The sequence below is a fragment of the Alosa pseudoharengus genome, unplaced genomic scaffold, assembly GCF_046254945.1.
Source record: "Alosa pseudoharengus isolate Yale_2024_CS ecotype anadromous, Long Island Sound unplaced genomic scaffold, YU_APseudo_1.1 YU_APseudo_1.1_scf_3, whole genome shotgun sequence".
NCBI classification, from domain to species: domain Eukaryota; kingdom Metazoa; phylum Chordata; class Actinopteri; order Clupeiformes; family Clupeidae; genus Alosa; species Alosa pseudoharengus.
Window position 1 is genome coordinate 28,315,456 of NW_027468718.1, and position 18,061 is coordinate 28,333,516.

The window sequence follows — 18,061 nt, forward strand, 5'->3', positions numbered from 1 at the left end:
ACAAATCCAAGCCTGACATTTTGACCATTCAATTAACATGGTTGTTTATGTATGGAAATTCCACTGTAGTGCTCTCGCTTTTCTCCATCACTGGCTTCTGCCTCTACAGTGTTGAATAACGTGTATTCAGTATTTACGTCTGCATGTGAGGAGTAATACTCATAGGAGTGGGTTTTGTAGTACAACATAGGCTGAGGTCATTAACAGATTTTACCTTATAAACCAGACAATTAGTTGTCTCCCCTGGACGTTTGGGTCATTTTGATGTCAGGACTTTGTAAAGTCAAGACGGATCACTGACAAACTCATCATTAATCACTTAATGTGTGAGTTACTTGGCAAAGTGTGTGCTGGAAAAGTTTCACTGCTGTGTCTATATAGAGATGGCTGACAAAGGCACAATCCATTTGCTGTAAGTCACTTGGAGTGTTGCTGGCAAAGCTGTACATAATTGTATGAACAACTGCAATCAATACATATATAAATATATATTTATATACACTCACACATAAATAATCACCTGCTATTCTGTTATATTTGAACATGATTAATTTCATAGGAAAAGCAAAACAAAAGCGATCGGTGGATAAATCTGTGTAGCCGTGAAATCAAATGCTCCAGTGTGATAGCTCCCCCAGTCAAAGAGAGCTCTAATAACAATGACAAAAAGCAACGTACGAAGGGCATGCTCTAAGCCAGAGGGGGAGGAGGGGCTTCAAGACGCCACGGTGGCCGGCTCCTATGCAGTAGGCAAAAGCCTCCATGGTCCACCAGCTATTTTTAAGACAATTATGAAGTTGGTGTGAAGATGCCATGCATTTTTCATAAGGGCTCCCAAACAAGGCACAGAGAGAAAGCATATCAGATTTGCATTGCAAGCATTGCCATTGGCTTAGTGGTCCCACAAAGCCCTGATCCTTTAGTAATCACACCGACAGGAATATCCAAGCCAGTACCCATGTCATAAACAGCACTTGCATATTTCATTCCAGGAAAAAAAAAATATGTACAGTAGAAAATACAAAAATCACCCTCAGTCCCTTCAAAAAAAAAAAAACAATCGTCAATAGTCTGAGGATATTCAGATAAACAGATAGCAACAGTGGTACATTATGCTGTAACAGTATGCTTAGAGTCCCTCCTGGCAACACATAGATAAAATAGTGGTTATGCTCTGTTCTGTCTTTTCAATTTATCTTGGCAACCTGCAGTGCACAGAAATGCTGGCCCACAAACATCATGTAGTTTTCTGGTCTTCAGCTGATTATGTTCACAATGCCTTCCATTTAAATATTGTCAGCAATTGCTGCAAGGTAAACGTGCAGTTGTTTGTGGCTTCAGTTGCCCTCCAAATCGCCCACAGCTGACCTCTGGGTTTAGGGGCCCCTCGGGTCAAAGGTCATCTCCCATACTCCAGCGGCGGCCACGCGAAGCACAGGGGCAGAGCTCAAGAAAAAGCCCTCTGCATGCACAGCACCCGGTATGCTGCAGACTGCAAACAAGCGGAAAAGGTGGAGGAGGCGCAATCCCCCCGCCAGGACCACAGACCACCTTCAGTGGGGGCGCAGTGACGGCGACATCGGCAGCGGCAGCTAGCTGGCAGGCTCGGAGGACTCCCCACAGGGCGCGGCGCCAGAGCTCATCTTACGGTCCCCTGCGCAGCCGCAGCCGGAGGAGGGGGTGTCGTCCGCGTCGGCGCAGCAGTCCGGGGGTTTGGCGCCCTCCTGGCTCAGCTGCCTCAGGCAGTGCAGCTCCTCCCAGCGGGCCCGGTTGGCCCCGATCAGCTCCACCATGGACTGCAGCTTGGGGTTCACCTTCACCAGAGTCTGCAGAGGGAAAACAGCAGAGGGGAATATTCAAAGAACGAGCATTTCAGGGGCCAAGTGTTCATCTTCAATGTAAACAAATGCCCAGAAAACACACTTGACTTAATCAAAATATCTGAGTGATGAGTGCAGGTTTTAGTAATTATCTTATGATAGGCAGCTTCAAGGGACAAAAAGAGGTACTGTTGAACTTTAATTAGTTATTTGCTGCTGTCATCTGTTTTTCTCCCTCACTTCAGTTCTGAAATGGCAGCTCAGTCACACTGACACGCAGCCCCTGACAAATGACCTCGGAGACAGCCGTGCTTATTTTCTTCTGGCTTTTCTCCCCGCCGCTGTTTGCGCCTTTTCAAATGTTATCCGAAGCGCATGGGTTCACAAATAATTCTAATTAAGCCACATTTCATCAGGGCCTGTTGCACTTGAAGGCAACTTGCCACCGCGGTGGCAAAACAAAGCTGGCGCCTGTTGAGAGAGCGAGCCGCCCACAGTGCAGCCTTGTCGAGAAGACGCTGTCATTAAGCCTTTCATGTGATTGGTTGTCTCCGCACTACCGTATGAACAGCTGCCGACATCAATGTTTTCAGACATCATTAGGGTAATCTGCTTGGTTTTTATGAGCGGCTATTGAGGTGGCTTGCCACAGCGTGACTTATCGTACTCAGAGTTGGCAAACATGTTAAGCATCTACGTGTCTGGATGAGAGGATGTGTGCCACAGGAGTCTGTGTGCAGGTCTCTGGAGCCTACTGTTCCACTGACAGGCAGCGGCAAACAGAGACGTTTTTTTCTCTGTGCCCCCGACTTCCAAATACTGATTTGTTTGACTTCACATAGGGAGTGGAGCGCTCAGACGCAGGAGGAACACCACAAAAGCCAAATGGAAAGAGTAATGTGCTTTAATAATACTCTGCAAACAGCTGCCACATTTCAAAGGCTTCCTGGTGCAGTACTGGCTCACATCTACACACAGACAAAACACAAACCTGAAAGAGTAGAACGAAAATTGATCTGTCAGGCAAATCAAAAACTATGTTTAGTTGCGGGAGAGGATTTTTTGGGGTGAGAATCAGAGCGAGGTTGATAGAGTGCCAGTGCCTGTTATGCTCTCCATAAATTAACATTCACATGACATGACACAATGTTTTCCCTCTGCAGTGGGATTCAGAGGTCAAGTCCACTTGTGTTCATTTCCAAAGTCTCTCCACGGGTCACCTTTGGGTGCTAATGCATATGAATGCAGAGGCTTGTCCATTTTTACATGGCTTTCCCTTACAATGTCAAGTACATGAGTGGTTGAGTGATTGTGTTCTTTGAACTAGTCAACCAACTAAATGCATTAAGCTGAATAACTCACACAAAGACATCATGTTTGACAAATTCAAAAACAAACTACTCAAATAATAAAGGATCATTTGTTTTTTTTTAGGACTGGCTTAACTTAACTCCTCAAACTTCCTCAATTCTCCTCCTCTGTTGCTCAGAAGATTAAAGCTTCATCATTGCAGCATGCTGCATCAATCCCTTTAACTAATCGTCCCCTGCAGGTGTCAGTTAAGACTGTTTGGGGATTTAAGTTTAAAGTCCTGTTGATGTGAAAACCTGGCCTTTCATATTAGATAAGGTGTCAAGAGCTTTAAGACATCTTCAGTCCACTGACATCCCCTTCTCTTCTCTTCTCCTCTCTTTTCTTCTCCTCTCCTCTCTTCTCTTCTCCTCTCTTTTCTTTTCGTCTCTGCTCTTCTCTAGGTGTAAGGGAACCATTCCCCCATTTCTGGAAAGGTAACCATTCCCCCATTACTGGAAAGCCCATGTATCCCCTACCCCATAGTCTGTGTGGTGGTGGAGGTCTCCTGAACAGACAGTAAAAGCTCATTTAACTGGCTGTGGATCCAGACCCTGCCTGATGTTCCCTCCCCAGTGTGTGTCCTGTAGCCCATGAGCAGCCAGTCCAGGGGAGCTCTCCAGGACACACCCGACTCTGATCAAGTTAATCTCCCCACTTTTCATCTCTCCTGCTGGGGAACGGAGCAGGACATAAAAACCAAAACTCGACTGCTGCCGTCCAACCCAGCCCAACCAGCGAAAACCCCAGTCGTCGAGAACACCAACAGTATGTTCCGACTTCACGCTTTGTCTGCTCTGCATCAATATTCCAGCGAAGTTGCACAAGTGTGGAGTTAAGGGAGCGGCGCGGTTATCTGGTGGGCTTTGAAGACAGCGGGGTTACATAACAGAGGTTTAATATTCCGCACAGCGGCGTCAGGAGAAACCAGATCTAGACCATTCTCTTCCTCCCACAGACAAAAGCCACGCTGCCTTGCCACTTCCTCCATGGCTTTCTCTCTCTCTATTTAATTGGCATCAGTGTTACCGTCTAGAAAGAAATCTCCATTTCATAAATATTAGCATGTACGCTCCATGGGCTCCTGGTTTTAGGTTTCTGGTGGACACCCATTAAGGATATAATGAGGACATAATAGCAAACGTCTTGGTTTGTACTGAAGTAAATGGGCTGTTTGAGCTCTGAGAAGTACACAAAGCCATGCTGCTAGTCATGTTATTGTCTAAATTAATTCAATTAACTGATATGATCGGGTGGATATGGAGGAGGAGATGGTATAATTGTACATATCCTGCTCCTATCTGATAACAGGAACGAGAATAGTCTGCTTTTTCATTATGAAGAAGATTACAGAATAAATCCTAATTAGGATTAGCTCGGAGTTTTGTGCATGAGGACCATCTATGATCCATTGATCTAAACAGTGTAACGTTATGTATATGTTTTAAACACACTGCTTTCATCACAGAGGTTCAGACACACCATTATGAGTGTGCTATCAAGCGCAGTAAAGAGCGTGGTATCACCGAGAACCCCACCGTGGGTTGAATGAACGCACGCAGTGGCTCCATCACAAGTTCTCAGGGAAAGAGGAACGGGGGGGGGGGGGGGGGGGGGGGATTAATGAAGGTAGTCTCTGCCAGCTCGGTCTTTGACCAGAGATAGTACGGCCAGCGCAGACCTCCTACGCAGTTCCTCTCCGACTCGCTGCTCATTGGCGCATTGGAGTGCAGAGTGCTGCAGCTGCCTCCAAGCGAGCGGAAAGGCTCTCTTGCCTCGGGGGGGTGTACTTTGCGGGGGAACGGCATGCCCCCGTCTTACCTGTGCCCTTGTGTGTGTGTGTGTGTGTGTGTGTGTGTGTGTGTGTGGTAAACAGAGCAAAATGTCAGAGATGCCGGTGAGCGTTTGAGGTGGGAAAGGCAAACATACTGTACTGTCTGATTACAAAACACGTCTGTGCCCTTTACACTGCCAGGACGGCTCAGGGGCAGAGGCACCCGTGGACAGAGCAGCTCTCAGCACATGGACAGGAGCTCAGGCTCTCTTGTCCATACGTCTTCTCCACCACATGGGTCGTCCAGCTCCTCATTTTAGTTAGTTTGTTAGTTTCAGACTCAGTCATACACACAGACATACAGTACACACGATCACACACAAGCATGCACACACACACTGAAGTATGCACACAAACACACACACACACACACACACACACACACACACACGTACACACACACACAAAGACATGAAGGAAAAACTCCTGAGGGAGCCAGGTGGGTGCTGACGTCACTGCTTGGCTCACGGAAAAACACACACAAACACAGACACACACACACACACACACACACACACACACACACACGCAGTGACACACTTATGTCTGTGGAGCAGCTCATGACTTATTCTAACTATTCATCACGCCTTTGTGTTCAGCGTTGCGTGGAGTGAGGATGCGCGGCATACCTGCGTGCGAGGCAGCCAGCCGAATGAGCATTGTGCCTCCGCAGCAGACGCGGCCGCTTGCGTCACGAGCCCCTTTCACCGCGCCGCACTTGCGTCTCGCTTCGTTTCTATCACATCAGGATGTCAAAGCTTGTGCTTGTATGTTCAAGCGACGATCGCTTTCGAACTGTGTCCTTGACGCTACCTCCGGCTGAATGAATGCCACAGAGTGGGGTGGGGGAGACTAAACTAAAAAAAGACTTATGAAAAGTTCTTCTGACAAAACATCTCTTTGGTCATTCTTGCAGTTAGACTAGGAGACTCTGTGATGCAACAGCAGGGGCTGGGAGTAAGAGGAGGAGGGTAAGCAAGCCCAGTGTGTTCTACATTAGCAGTATCACGCTGCCTTGTAGTTCATGCCTTGTAGAGATACAAGCGACGGGGTGCGTGAAGGGCGTGTCCTTACCTCGTACAGCGGGGCACAGATGCCATCGATCCACTCAAGCTGCAGCCCCGGCAGCTCGTCCTTGCGGTTCCTGTCAAAGATCGCCTGCAACACAAACACGGCAAAAGATTTCAAAGACGTCAAAGACTTAAAAAGGGATCAGCTAAGAAACAAACAAAAAAACATCATGAACTGCATAAATGGATCACGGTGGCTAAAAGTAATCAATTGTTTTATTGCATTGCCATTGATTGGCACAACACTCCCCCACTTGTTAAAAGTGAGGGGGAAACAACATGGTCGTTGCCTTGAAGAGGGGCCCTATTCGCTGCTCTGTGTCCCTGAGTGGCGCTTGATTGCGCGGCGCGGCTGTGGTCTCCTGTGTGCTGAACTTCTAACAGCAGAGGAGAGCTGCACTTCACAGATAGTTGCTGGGCTCTGGCTCTGAATGTATAATTCAGGACGCCCACACACTCGCAGCTAAAGATTCTGACACAGGCTGTAAAACCTGAGGCAACTGTATTACTTCAGAGAGAAAGGCAATGTGGCCGCCCGTGATTAGACGACGGGCAGCAATTACTGCAGAGCGCTGCTTTTTTTAATTGATTTTTTATTGTTTTAAAAGGGAAAGGAATAAGCATTGTCTTCAAAGCGACTGCATCCACTTTGTACTGCGACACTAGCACTTCCCTTAATAAGGTCTTTCTCCTCTTTACAGACACATAAGCAAATATTGATTAAGTGTAATTGCAACAAGGGTGATTCTGGAATGTGTCCCATGTGGGACTCTGAGTTGCGGAGATTTAATTAGCAGACTGGGGGAAGGGAGAGCACCGTGGGGACCAGCAGGACAGTCCTACCAAAGCAGCACATTTAATGAAACCACAGGACTGGCAGCGCTTGACTCACACAGACCTGGGCTCTACAAACCAACGGAGCGGGGTGAGGTGGTTTGTAGTCAGGAACCTAATTGCATTGGCTTGTATTCAACCTAATTCTGGGTCAGAGTGGAGCAGGGCTGGTTCAAAGATAGCTTTAGGCACATTTACGAGGGCACTGGTGATACGAGCTGACAGTCTTCTCATTTCTCAGCTTTATTGTGTGATGCAAGTGCACTGCAACTCAGAGGCCTCCTGAAAGACCACAAGAACATGTTTACTTTTCAACAGGCCATGAATGGATGAAACTGTTGTGTACTTGGATTGCATGTGCCTGGCAACAAACATTCTTCTTTGGTTCCTTTCCCTACTGAAATCAAACACACTAATGGAAAATGAATAAAGCTCTTTTAGGCACAGTGCCAGTGTGTGTGAGTGTGAAGGCTGTGGGAGAGAGCTCACCGATGGTGTGAGCTTCAGTTCTGATCTCTCTCGGTCTCCCTGGTCAAAGAACTCACTGGTCACCAGCTCGGCCACCTGTGCAGGGGAAACACCACAAACAAACTCAATGACATAGCCCTATGGTCACACTGCTCTCAACATAGAGTGGTGCGCTCAACCATGGCTATAGATTCGGACAACATGCTGTCATGCCATGTGATCCAATCACCTGCCGAGATATGTCCCAGGGTTTAGTGACCGCACCCAGGTCACACGCCGTCATCAACATGGACCTGGGGAAAAAACAGAGGTCAGGTTACTCTATGTAGCCACACACAGTACGCAGCACCCACCCAGTGACGTTCTAAAGGATGATGTTCTGCTTCACGCATGCCAGTGTAACTGGAGCTTACCTGCACATATCTCTGTGGCCTTTCACATTCCAGTTGTACTCCCCTTTGTTGACCAGCTCAAAGAATATGTTCCTGTTCCTGGAAGAGAGATATAGGCACCAAGCTTAAATCCAATGCTGTGGCTACAATACAACAACCACAAGGTGGCAGTGCAGAGCTAAAGAATCTGATGCTATCGTCTCTCCCTCAGCCATGTTTGTTTTGCATTATCACTGTTGCCTGTGTCAACCATGGAAAACGCAGTGAGTGTTCTTGTTTAAGAGAGAGGATCGTAGTGTGCTGTCTGTTTAGGATCAGTGAGGGTTGGGTCTTCATGCAGTATATTCGGGATAATGGAGTACATACTCAAAATAGAGGGTGAGGTCAGTAGCCAGGATGGACTGCTTCAGCAGCTGCATGAGGTCGCTGTATTCACTGGAGGACAGGTTAGAGAAGATGTTGTGCCCCTGGGAGAGAAACCAAACAAAAACACACCAAATATCAGAAGTGTGGGTAGGTAAAAAAAAAAACTTTCTTTCCAAGGTTACTGAGTATGAATTAACCAAATGGATGACATCTGGATGCATAAGTTAATCAGATTTCACAGCAAGACATGGAGGCCCTCTTGAATTTCAAAAGAACTCAAGATGACTCACACCGACACTCATCTGGGCTAAGCACACTCCCATGTTAAGAGATACTTGTGCTGGATTAAGGTAAGATATCAGGACCACGGAGAGGGGCTTCCTAAATGTGAATAAGCACTTCTTAATTTAAATCACTGTTCCAGAGCAGTGGACGAGTTGAGTATCTTGAGATGTGGCGTCATGACAATACAAATACACAAAAACATTGTGTAGTTCCACAGGCAGCCGTACTGGAGCTAGACGAGTGGTCTTTAAAGATCAGCTTGTGTGGGGAACTGGAGCGATTTGAAGTCGGAGAGCATCATCGGTGACTGGGTGATCCTCCTTCAGCTCACTCACTTGGCCTGAAATAGAAGCTTCTCGAGCGGATCACTTCAAAAAACTCACCGAGGCTTCTGCTCATTGGCTCCCATGAAATATTGAGCATCACTGCCAAGACATGGGTGAGTTCTCCGAGTCTACACTCATCTTCACGAGTGATGTGTGCGTGTGTGTGTTAGAGAGAGAAAGCATGAGAGAGGAGAGGGAGGAGAGGAGCGAAAGGAGTCGGCAGCGAAAGGATAGATTCTCGTTAAGAAGTTAAGTTTTAATTAAACCTTCCTGCTGGTCGCTGGACTGAATCTGCTGTCTCTTTTTTTTTCATGAATTAAGGGACACTTCTCATTTATATGCTAATAGCGGCAGCTGTGATACACATAGCATATTATCAGAAAGCATTATGATTTCTCAAGCAAACATTTGTCAGCTTGCTGTGTCGTCACAGACGTGATAATAAGCCTAATGGAGCCTAGCCTGCAAATCCCCCCCTCCAACCCATTTTTAATTAGCCACTTTACACAAAATCATCTCCAGGATGCAACATCTCTCTCTGCTAATTAAAATATTGTGGTTATTTTCCAATCATTGCATTCATTTCTACTTTTTTATCACCAGGAGAAGATTACCTTCGTCTACAATTAAAAAAGCTTCAGTGGACTCCTTCAGTCTCTCTCTCTCTCTCTCTCTCTCTCTCTCTCTCTCTCTCTCTCTCTCTCTCTCTCTCTCTCTCTCTCTCAAATGATAAAGAGAGAAAGGTGTCTGTATGCTGTATGGGTGACTGGGCAGGGATGGTGCATATGGTGTGTATGAGAGACAGTGACTTATGTTGGTGCGCAGGTTTGAGTGTCGGAAGAGCTCAAACGTACTTCGCTCTGCAGGATCATGACGGCGTGGTTAAAGTGGTGGTGCTCCAGAGTGGCAGACGTGCCGTACAGCAGAGACAGGGCAGAGCCGGTCCTAGCGGAGACACAAGGCGCCAATTAGCCACACTAGCAATCCAGCATTGGACGGTCATCTCTTCTAGACTTCACTTTAAGGACAAAGTATATCTCTATACATGCTGCAAGTATGCTACCACAATGTCATGCTGTTGTGAGTGACACACATTTTGCAAACCTTCACAATAAGCTATATATGCAAATACACTTTTCCAGTGAAGAGATGCATGCACAGTGATTCAGCTACCTCTAGACTCTAGATTTGACGTAGGCAAATCACGCAGGCAAATTCGCACAACACATTAATGTTTACATGAAAATTGAAAATATTTGAAAATGCCCTCGGACACCTGCAGTACAAAAGAGGCGCTCCAGCACCCTGGTGAGGAGACAGAGTGCTGGAGCTGCTGCACTGTTTATGCGCCTCATGCCAGCCTTGTTTATGCGCTCCTTATCCAACAGACTCTTATGTAAGCCTTATGCAATGCTGCTCTTGACTCCTGGCTGATCTGCACTGGACTTGTGCTGCAGTCTGGACAGTGCTGGTCTGGACTGATGGAGGGACAAGACACTGACGGGGGGGTGGGGGTGGGGGGTTGTTGGTGGGGGCAGCGAGGGACACTCACTTCGCCTGGAATGCGTTGTTGGTGCCCCGGTGGTCCAGGTCGTGGCAGATGCAGCCGACGATCAGAGCCAGGATCTCCACCTCTGTGAGCGTCTCCTGGAATCCCGCAGTCTGAGGGGAAAACAGGAGGATGGAGGTTAGTGTTGTCAGATGTTCCCCCGGATGGCTGCCCTGGGGCCAGCCTGCAGGGGATTGCATCGTCAGGGCCTGTGGGTCTAGCTCCGCTGGCTATGGTCAGCTCTCGCTTGTTTTTGGGTCATCCACACTGAATGATACTCAGCATGACAAAGCTCTAAGTCAATGCGTCATGCCAGCATGAAAAGGCTCCAGGTTTTCAAGCACTAACTTGACAGGTCTTATAAGCCCATAAGCCTAGTCATGACAGAATCAGGGGCACAAAAAACAAAATTATCTTAACTCTAAACAAAAGTATTACGGTAAGCACTGGGCATGCAGTCAGCCTTCAGTAATGACAGACATAATCAATAATGACATCTGCATATTCCCACACCAATGACCACATGCAATAGAGAAAGTATTTCTGACATCTGGCCTTCCATTGAAAATCATGTATAACTGCATATTAACTGCTGTAGTCCATCAGCAAGAGTTTACAGATAGCAGCAAAAAGTAAAGTTTGTTAAAGTGAAAGTTTGCTGTTGGATCTTATCCTTCAGACTCCCCCTCTGATCTCTGCTATAGTGATGTCCTTCAGAGGACCGGGTACACTGCAGCAGTCACGCCGAGAGCAGTTCACCTCACAGTCCCCCGTGTGAGTCCCAGAGCTCAGAGTGACGCAGCAGCATCCAGACCCCTCCTCCTCCTCCTCTTCGTCACCGTCATCATCATCGTCACCAGCAGCAGGGCTGGATGTGCTGTACGTGTGGCGTGATTAACTGAAACCCCAGTGTGGAGCTGGCCTCTAGGCCTTATGGGAGTCACGGCTCGCTTTAGATCCTCCAGGAAATCCACTGGGGGTTGGAACAAATCAAACAGCCCGGAATCTGGAGCAACCCTCCCTCCCTGCCCCATTCAGGTGAATGCATGAATAGCCCAGCTTTCACCTTACACTTCTGAATGAAGCTGACGCCCATATGATCTCCTTTGGGAGGAGAGGACTAGAACTTAGTCATGGAATGTTACATGTATTGCTTTGAATTTTGTTCCCTACTAATTGTTGTATCTCATTCTCCATGTATGACTGTGGTTACCCCATGAATGTATAAATAATGATGATAAGCAGCATAATATCAGGAACAAAGGGACTGTAATCACATTTTTGAAAACATACTGTAGTATTATTTTTAGCCTACTCACCGTCAGCATAGCAAACATGCACTGGCAGACATTGAAGGCATGTCTCCAGTTGTGATAGGTGACCATGCGATAGTTCTTCCTTACAGTCAGCAACCATCGGCAGAGCGTCTGAACAGGGTCAAAGAAACAAGTGAGAGAAAGCCATGTAGAGAAACGAAGAGAGAGGGAGAGGAGGACAAGAGAGAGGGAGAGAGAGATGAATGTGGAGGAGAGAAGGAAAGAATAAGAACACAAGATATTAGAGAACGTATTGCTTCTGTTGGGGAACCCAAATCCCAGGGCCCGCAGAGGGCAAAGGCATAAAGTGCAGGCACCTTGAACAACTACATAGCACATTCATCTTCAGTGTAAATATCCACGCATCAACACAACAATGTTATGTTCCCCTTAAACAATACAGTGCTATTGATTCTATTCCGCCCACGATAGCCAACAGCACACCTTTCCCCACTCCTATGAACCAGCCCTCCATATGCACAACCAGCATCCACTCACCTCATAATCAATCTTAAACTTCTGCACCATGCCCAGCTCCATAAACATACGGAGCGCCGCAGTGATCATGGCGTCCACATCCAGAGAGAAGTCGTCAAAGGACAGCTTATCTATGCCCAGTTCACAGACCAGAGGAATGTTTGCAGCCTGGTATACAAGAGAGAGAGGCAGAGAAGAGAGAGAGAGAGGCAGAGAAGAGAGAGAGAGAGAGAGAAAGAGAGAGAGAGAGAGAGAGATGAAACCAACAAAAGGATGTGGGTCGTAGAGTTGGTCTCGTTATCATTTGTGTGACAGAAACAACAGCCAGATGCAGTCTTAGCGTTTGTCTTAAGTTTGAGGCCAAACAGAGTATGGGAGAGGGTGGTAATGTATGTACAGTAGGAACATGTGCTAATGAGAGGCCTAAAGATAGCACAAAACAGACAGCACTGAAGTAACGAGGGAATTATCTGAGGGATTAAGTGTTGCTGGTCTTGTTTGTTGACGTCACTGACAAATCTAATAGAGGATATCATTAGTGACTCTTGTCTTGTTTGGATCCGGAGAGACTGCTAACTACTGTTGTCTGTATATGGAGCCAAAATGTTGGTAAAGCACACTGTCAACATCTCCACGTAGAACTACATTAAAACAGAAACGAATGATCAACAGCTAGGACCTCTTTCTAAAGAAAATGACTGTGGGCTTTTCTGTATGCTATTAGGTATATTGAATAACTCATACAAGTCATAGTCACAACAATATAAGAAATATTTACAACAACTACAAATTGTCCTTTTAACAACACTGAGTATCTCTGCAAATGTAATTCTGGGTCAGGTCTCATTGATTTCTCCAGTCTCCCTGTGTCCTCGGCTGAAGTGGGAAGGAGAGGGCCGAGGAGGGAGAGTGTGCAGGCTGAGCTGATGTCCAGTGTGGAGCGTTCTTCTCGCCGTGGGAAAGAAATGTTTTCATTTCCAGAACGGCAGGTTCACCGAGCCACGGAGTCAACATCTCGCCTTGTGAGAGGATGTCGAGGCCACTGCTCCGGTGACATTTACAGAGCTGCGCGCTCAAGGAGAGCATGCTCAGAGCACAGCACAGCAGAGCGCGTTTGTAGGCCAGTTATGAAAGAGGAGGTGGGGTGGGGAGGGGGAGGAAGGAATGCGCATGGAGCACATAAAGGAGGAGTGGAGGAGAGGACTGGAAAGGTGGAGAGGAGATGTCCATTGCACAGATGAAGAAGAGAGCTCTGCGGTGTCCAGATGTAATGATCTGAGTGGTGTCCAGATATAATGATCTGAGTGTCCAGCCATATTGTAATGATCTGAGGCTCTTTATTGATGCACAGTTTAGCATAAAAATCATTCCTGAGACCATGGATGCAGCCAACCTTTGACAGGCATAATAAACAGTCTCATGAAGTGCATGGTGAATAAACAATGCAATGACAATGATTAGGTATTGAATGGGCACATTTAAAATGCCAGCATCCAGTAGATGTTCTTTTAAGGTCAATACACACATTTTCCACTGAGTGTTATTTTACATTTTGTAGAAATTCTTGAAGACATGAGCAAGCTCTTTCTGCAGTATATATAAATTGAAATTAGGCAATTTTCTGAAATATTTGTCAATGGAGAAAGTGCATAAAAATCAATGCATCTAGCAGGTGTGCCACTAAAGTGGAAGCCATATTTTCAGTGGGTTTCTCGCGCTGCTAATTGGGTCATTACTTCATGAGGAAATGGTGGCTTTTGCAGTGGGAGGCCATTAAAACAGATCATTACATTTCCAGGAGAGCATGCTTCCTACAGAGCACCTTTTCTTCCCACTCATATCCATTACCTTAAATTTGTCAACCTCGGTCTTGGAACAGGTGGCATGGTATGACAATACCTGTGAAAGGACAACAAAGTCAAAATGTTTTAAAGCATATGCATACAATGTAGTGCAGTATTAGTTATATAGCATAATGAACCCATTACAGAACTAGAAATACAAAAAAAAAACATTCAACATGTGGGCATGCTGTATTGAGTATTGAAACTGATTGATTATTGTAAATTGTAAATAATCAATATCTACAGGTGCTGATCATATAATTAGAATATCATCAAAAAGTCGATCTATGTCAGTAATTCCATTCAAAAAGTGAAACTTGTATATTATATTCATTCATTACACACAGATTACATTTCAAATGTTTATTTCTTTTAATCTGATGATTCTAACTGACAAATAATGAAAATCCCAAATTCAGTATCTCAGAAAATTAGAATATTACTTAAGATGTTGGCCAACTGAAAGGTATGAACATGAAAAGTATGAGCATGTACAGCACTCAATACTTAGTTGGGGCTCCTTTTGCCTGAATTACTGCAGCAATGCGGCGTGGCATGGAGTCGATCAGTCTGTGGCACTGCTCAGGTGTTATGAGAGCCCAGGTTGCTCTGATAGTGGCCTTCAGCTCTTCTGCATTGTTGGGTCTGGCGTATCGCATCTTCCTCTTCACAATATCCCATAGATTTTCTATGGGGTTAAGGTCAGGCGAGTTTGCTGGCCAATTAAGAACAGGGATACCATGGTCCTTAAACCAGGTACTGGTAGCTTTGGCACTGTGTGCAGGTGCCAAGTCCTATTGGAAAATGAAATCTGCATCTCCATAAAGTTGGCCAGCAGCAGGAAGCATGAAGTGCTCTAAAACTTCCTGGTAGACGGCTGCGTTGACCTTGGACCTCAGAAAACACAGTGGACCAACACCAGCAGATGACATGGCACCCCAAACCATCACTGACTGTGGAAACTTTACACTGGACTTCAAGCAACGTGGATTCTGTGCCTCTCCTCTCTTCCTCCAGACTCTGGGACCTTGATTTCCAAAGGAAATACAAAATTTACTTTCATCAGAGAACATAATTTTGGACCACTCAGCAGCAGTCCAGTCCTTTTTGTCTTTAGCCCAGGCGAGACGCTTCTGACGCTGTCTCTTGTTCAAGAGTGGCTTGACACAAGGAATGCGACAGCTGAAACCCATGTCTTGCATACATCTGTGCGTGGTGGTTCTTGAAGCACTGACTCCAGCTGCAGTCTACTCTTTGTGAATCTCCCCCACATTTTTGAATGGGTTTTGTTTCACAATCCTCTCCAGGGTGCGGTTATCCCTATTGCCTGTACAATTTTTTCGACCACATCTTTTCCTTCCCTTCGCCTCTCTTTTAATGTGCCTCTTTAGCAATGACCTTTTGTGTCTTGCCCTCCTTGTGCAAGGTGTCAATGGTCGTCTTTTGGACAATTGTCAAATCAGCAGTCTTCCTCATGATTGTGTAGCCTACAGCAGTGTTTCCCAAACTTTTTTTCTGGGGACCCACTTTTTAAAAATGACAGACCATCGCGACCCATTTTACTTCAGATCTAACATGCAACCTGCATGCAACCACCAATATTTAATTTATTAGACAACATAAATTGTGCTGGCGACCCAAATAAAATCTCCTGCGACCCACCTGTGGGTCGCGACCCAGTCTTTGGGAAACACTGGCCTACAGAACTAGACTGAGAGACCATTTAAAGAAGCACTATGCAGGTCTGGTTATTCCTTCGCTGTTTCTGGGTTTTCGCCGGATTTGGGCTCGCTTTTTTCACTACACAGCTCCCCCTGAAGCTTCGGTAGCAAGTGACTGCTACATTAAACCCCCACTAACTAGCAAACTAGCCATCAAGAAACCAAGCTAAACACATACAGGGCTCACAATAAAACGGTCAAGCAAACACATTGTTCAAGAGACTATCAAACCACATTACATAGACAAAGTTCACCCAAAGGTAGGCTACTTACAATTTCAACAGCAACAAAGCCAGGTCGGCGTCCGTTTTGCAGTGTTCTTCGAAACTACAATCTGATTACATTTTCGAGGCGCGATTGGATACTTCAGCTGAGTCACATCCGGATTTACCCGGACCGAGTCCAGAAAGTTGCATATTGGGGTTTTTTTTTCACAGAGAAGCATCCACCAAACGACCCAGAAAGTGTTGTAGAACCATCAGAACGACTCTCAACCTGCATAATTAAGGTTTTTTTGCTAAAATTGTTGCATAGTGCTTCTTTAAAGGCCTTTGCAGGAGTTTTGAGTTAATTAGCTGAATAGAGTGTGGCACCAGGTGTCTTCAATATTGAACCTTTTCACAATATTCTAATTTTCTGAGATACTGAATTTGGGGTTTTCATTAGTTGTCAGTTATAATCATCAAAATTAAAAGAAATAAACACTTGAAATATATCAGTCTGTGTGGAATGCATGTATGCATTGAATGGAATTACTGAAATAAATCAACTTTTTCCATGTAATTATATGACCAGCACCTGTATATATGAATAAATGAAATCTGTTATCCATCTCCACTGGATTACACTGAACTACCACTCTGCTCTCTCTCCCCCATCCTTCCTCACAATAACTAAGCTACTGTAGCCACATGATCATCCACAATAAGGCAGCACTGCCACCTTCTCTCATCTGATACACTCATCCTCATGACCCACTTATTCAGTTCTGGTTTATGAGCAACTCCAGTTAATGAGAGGAGATATGGAGTCCCTCTCTCGCGTCCAGAGCGCTCTGCACTCCAAGACTAGAGTGGACAGGGAGATGGCGGTGTCAGCATGGATTGTGTTCCCATGCGTCTCACAGATAGCCATTTGGAAAGCACTCTGGCCTTTTTCACACTTCCTTATTTGATAAGGAGTCCTCATGTTTATTCAGCTCCAACACAGCTACCCAAAGACACAGCCCTCAACTCTGTCATAAATCCCAGTGGTACACATACTGTACATTGTGACAGGTATATACACAGAGGGGGAATACAGGGATGTTCAAATGATAATAGTCATTATTGCTTCAAATGTATACAAGATCATTTTCTGATCTGAAAAACAGATGCAACTCTACATAAGAACCATGTGGTTTATAATGGATGATGATCTGGCTTTAAAGGCATTGTTAGTTGTTAAATATATCTGTTTAAAGGAAAATATCCAAAAAAAGGTAAGCTGTGCCTGCCAAGGTACACAACACCCCAACATTCTAAGAATTGTCATAAATATAACTATAAAAATATAACACATTTTCTTGACAGACGTCCAGCACAAAAAAATCTTCTAACAACAAACTGTTTGCCAGAAGTGGGGAGAACTGTGGCTTAAGTGGCTACAGTGTCTGTACCTCCATATATTATATTATATATTTGTGTTTGTTTTTTAATTGGCATAACTGGTTTCAAAGGAACCTTGTGAAGTGTATTGGAGTTTCTGTACCTACTGGTACATGGCAATTATGAATATGTAATATGTGTAATATTATGTATGTATTGTGTTTTGTATATTATGTATTCACAGTTTTGTTTTGTGTGCATTTGCATGACAAGCTCTACGGCCCACAGACAACAACCTCCTTCAGCACTCCGCAAACTGCCAGCCATCCAAAAGGAGGCCAAATGGCTGAGCGTGGAAGTCCAACCTGCACAGAGGACTGGGAGTCTTCAGCACTAACCGCACTGCACTGTCCTTCAAGAAATATGGCCGCCCCCGCATTAGTCGTAGTCGAACTGGCCTTTGTTAAAGGCATCCTTTATCTGCTCCCTCCCACAGTACGGTCAGAAGACCCACGGCACTAAAGAGAGTGCTAAAGCCCTGCCCACCAACCACTGATGGAGGACCACACCACCGTGGCTCTCACATGACTGGAAAATAACCATTCAATTCAGAACCATATCAGATATGCTGGAGACAATACTGGATCCAGACCCACTCCTGGTGGTACTTGGAGTCTCTGATAAATTTGATATGCTATCACCTTGTCAACAGAAACTGTTGGCATATGCTTTGGTTGTGGCAAAGAAACTTATTTTGCAGTTTTGGAAGAAAACTGAGATCCCATCTGTTAAAATGTGGTTGGAAGAAATGGTTAAACTCCTG

The 18,061-nt window shown here is 45.5% G+C and overlaps 1 protein-coding gene across 1 annotated transcript in view; it reads right to left on the reverse strand.

The window, feature by feature from the left end:
* Nucleotides 1-526: 526 nt before the first annotated feature.
* Nucleotides 527-18,061, reverse strand: part of pde11a (phosphodiesterase 11a) — a 42,125-nt gene continuing 24,590 nt past the window's right edge. Inside the window, exons 10-20 of the mRNA XM_076262642.1 lie at nucleotides 13,936-13,986; nucleotides 12,109-12,255; nucleotides 11,614-11,721; nucleotides 10,298-10,407; nucleotides 9,600-9,690; nucleotides 8,135-8,235; nucleotides 7,790-7,867; nucleotides 7,606-7,669; nucleotides 7,398-7,472; nucleotides 6,079-6,162; nucleotides 527-1,826 (exon numbers count right to left, since the gene is read on the reverse strand). Of these exons, the coding sequence (XP_076118757.1) occupies nucleotides 1,593-1,826; nucleotides 6,079-6,162; nucleotides 7,398-7,472; nucleotides 7,606-7,669; nucleotides 7,790-7,867; nucleotides 8,135-8,235; nucleotides 9,600-9,690; nucleotides 10,298-10,407; nucleotides 11,614-11,721; nucleotides 12,109-12,255; nucleotides 13,936-13,986 (1,143 nt within the window). The 3' untranslated portion in view covers nucleotides 527-1,592. The remainder of the gene's footprint in view (nucleotides 1,827-6,078; nucleotides 6,163-7,397; nucleotides 7,473-7,605; nucleotides 7,670-7,789; nucleotides 7,868-8,134; nucleotides 8,236-9,599; nucleotides 9,691-10,297; nucleotides 10,408-11,613; nucleotides 11,722-12,108; nucleotides 12,256-13,935; nucleotides 13,987-18,061) is intronic.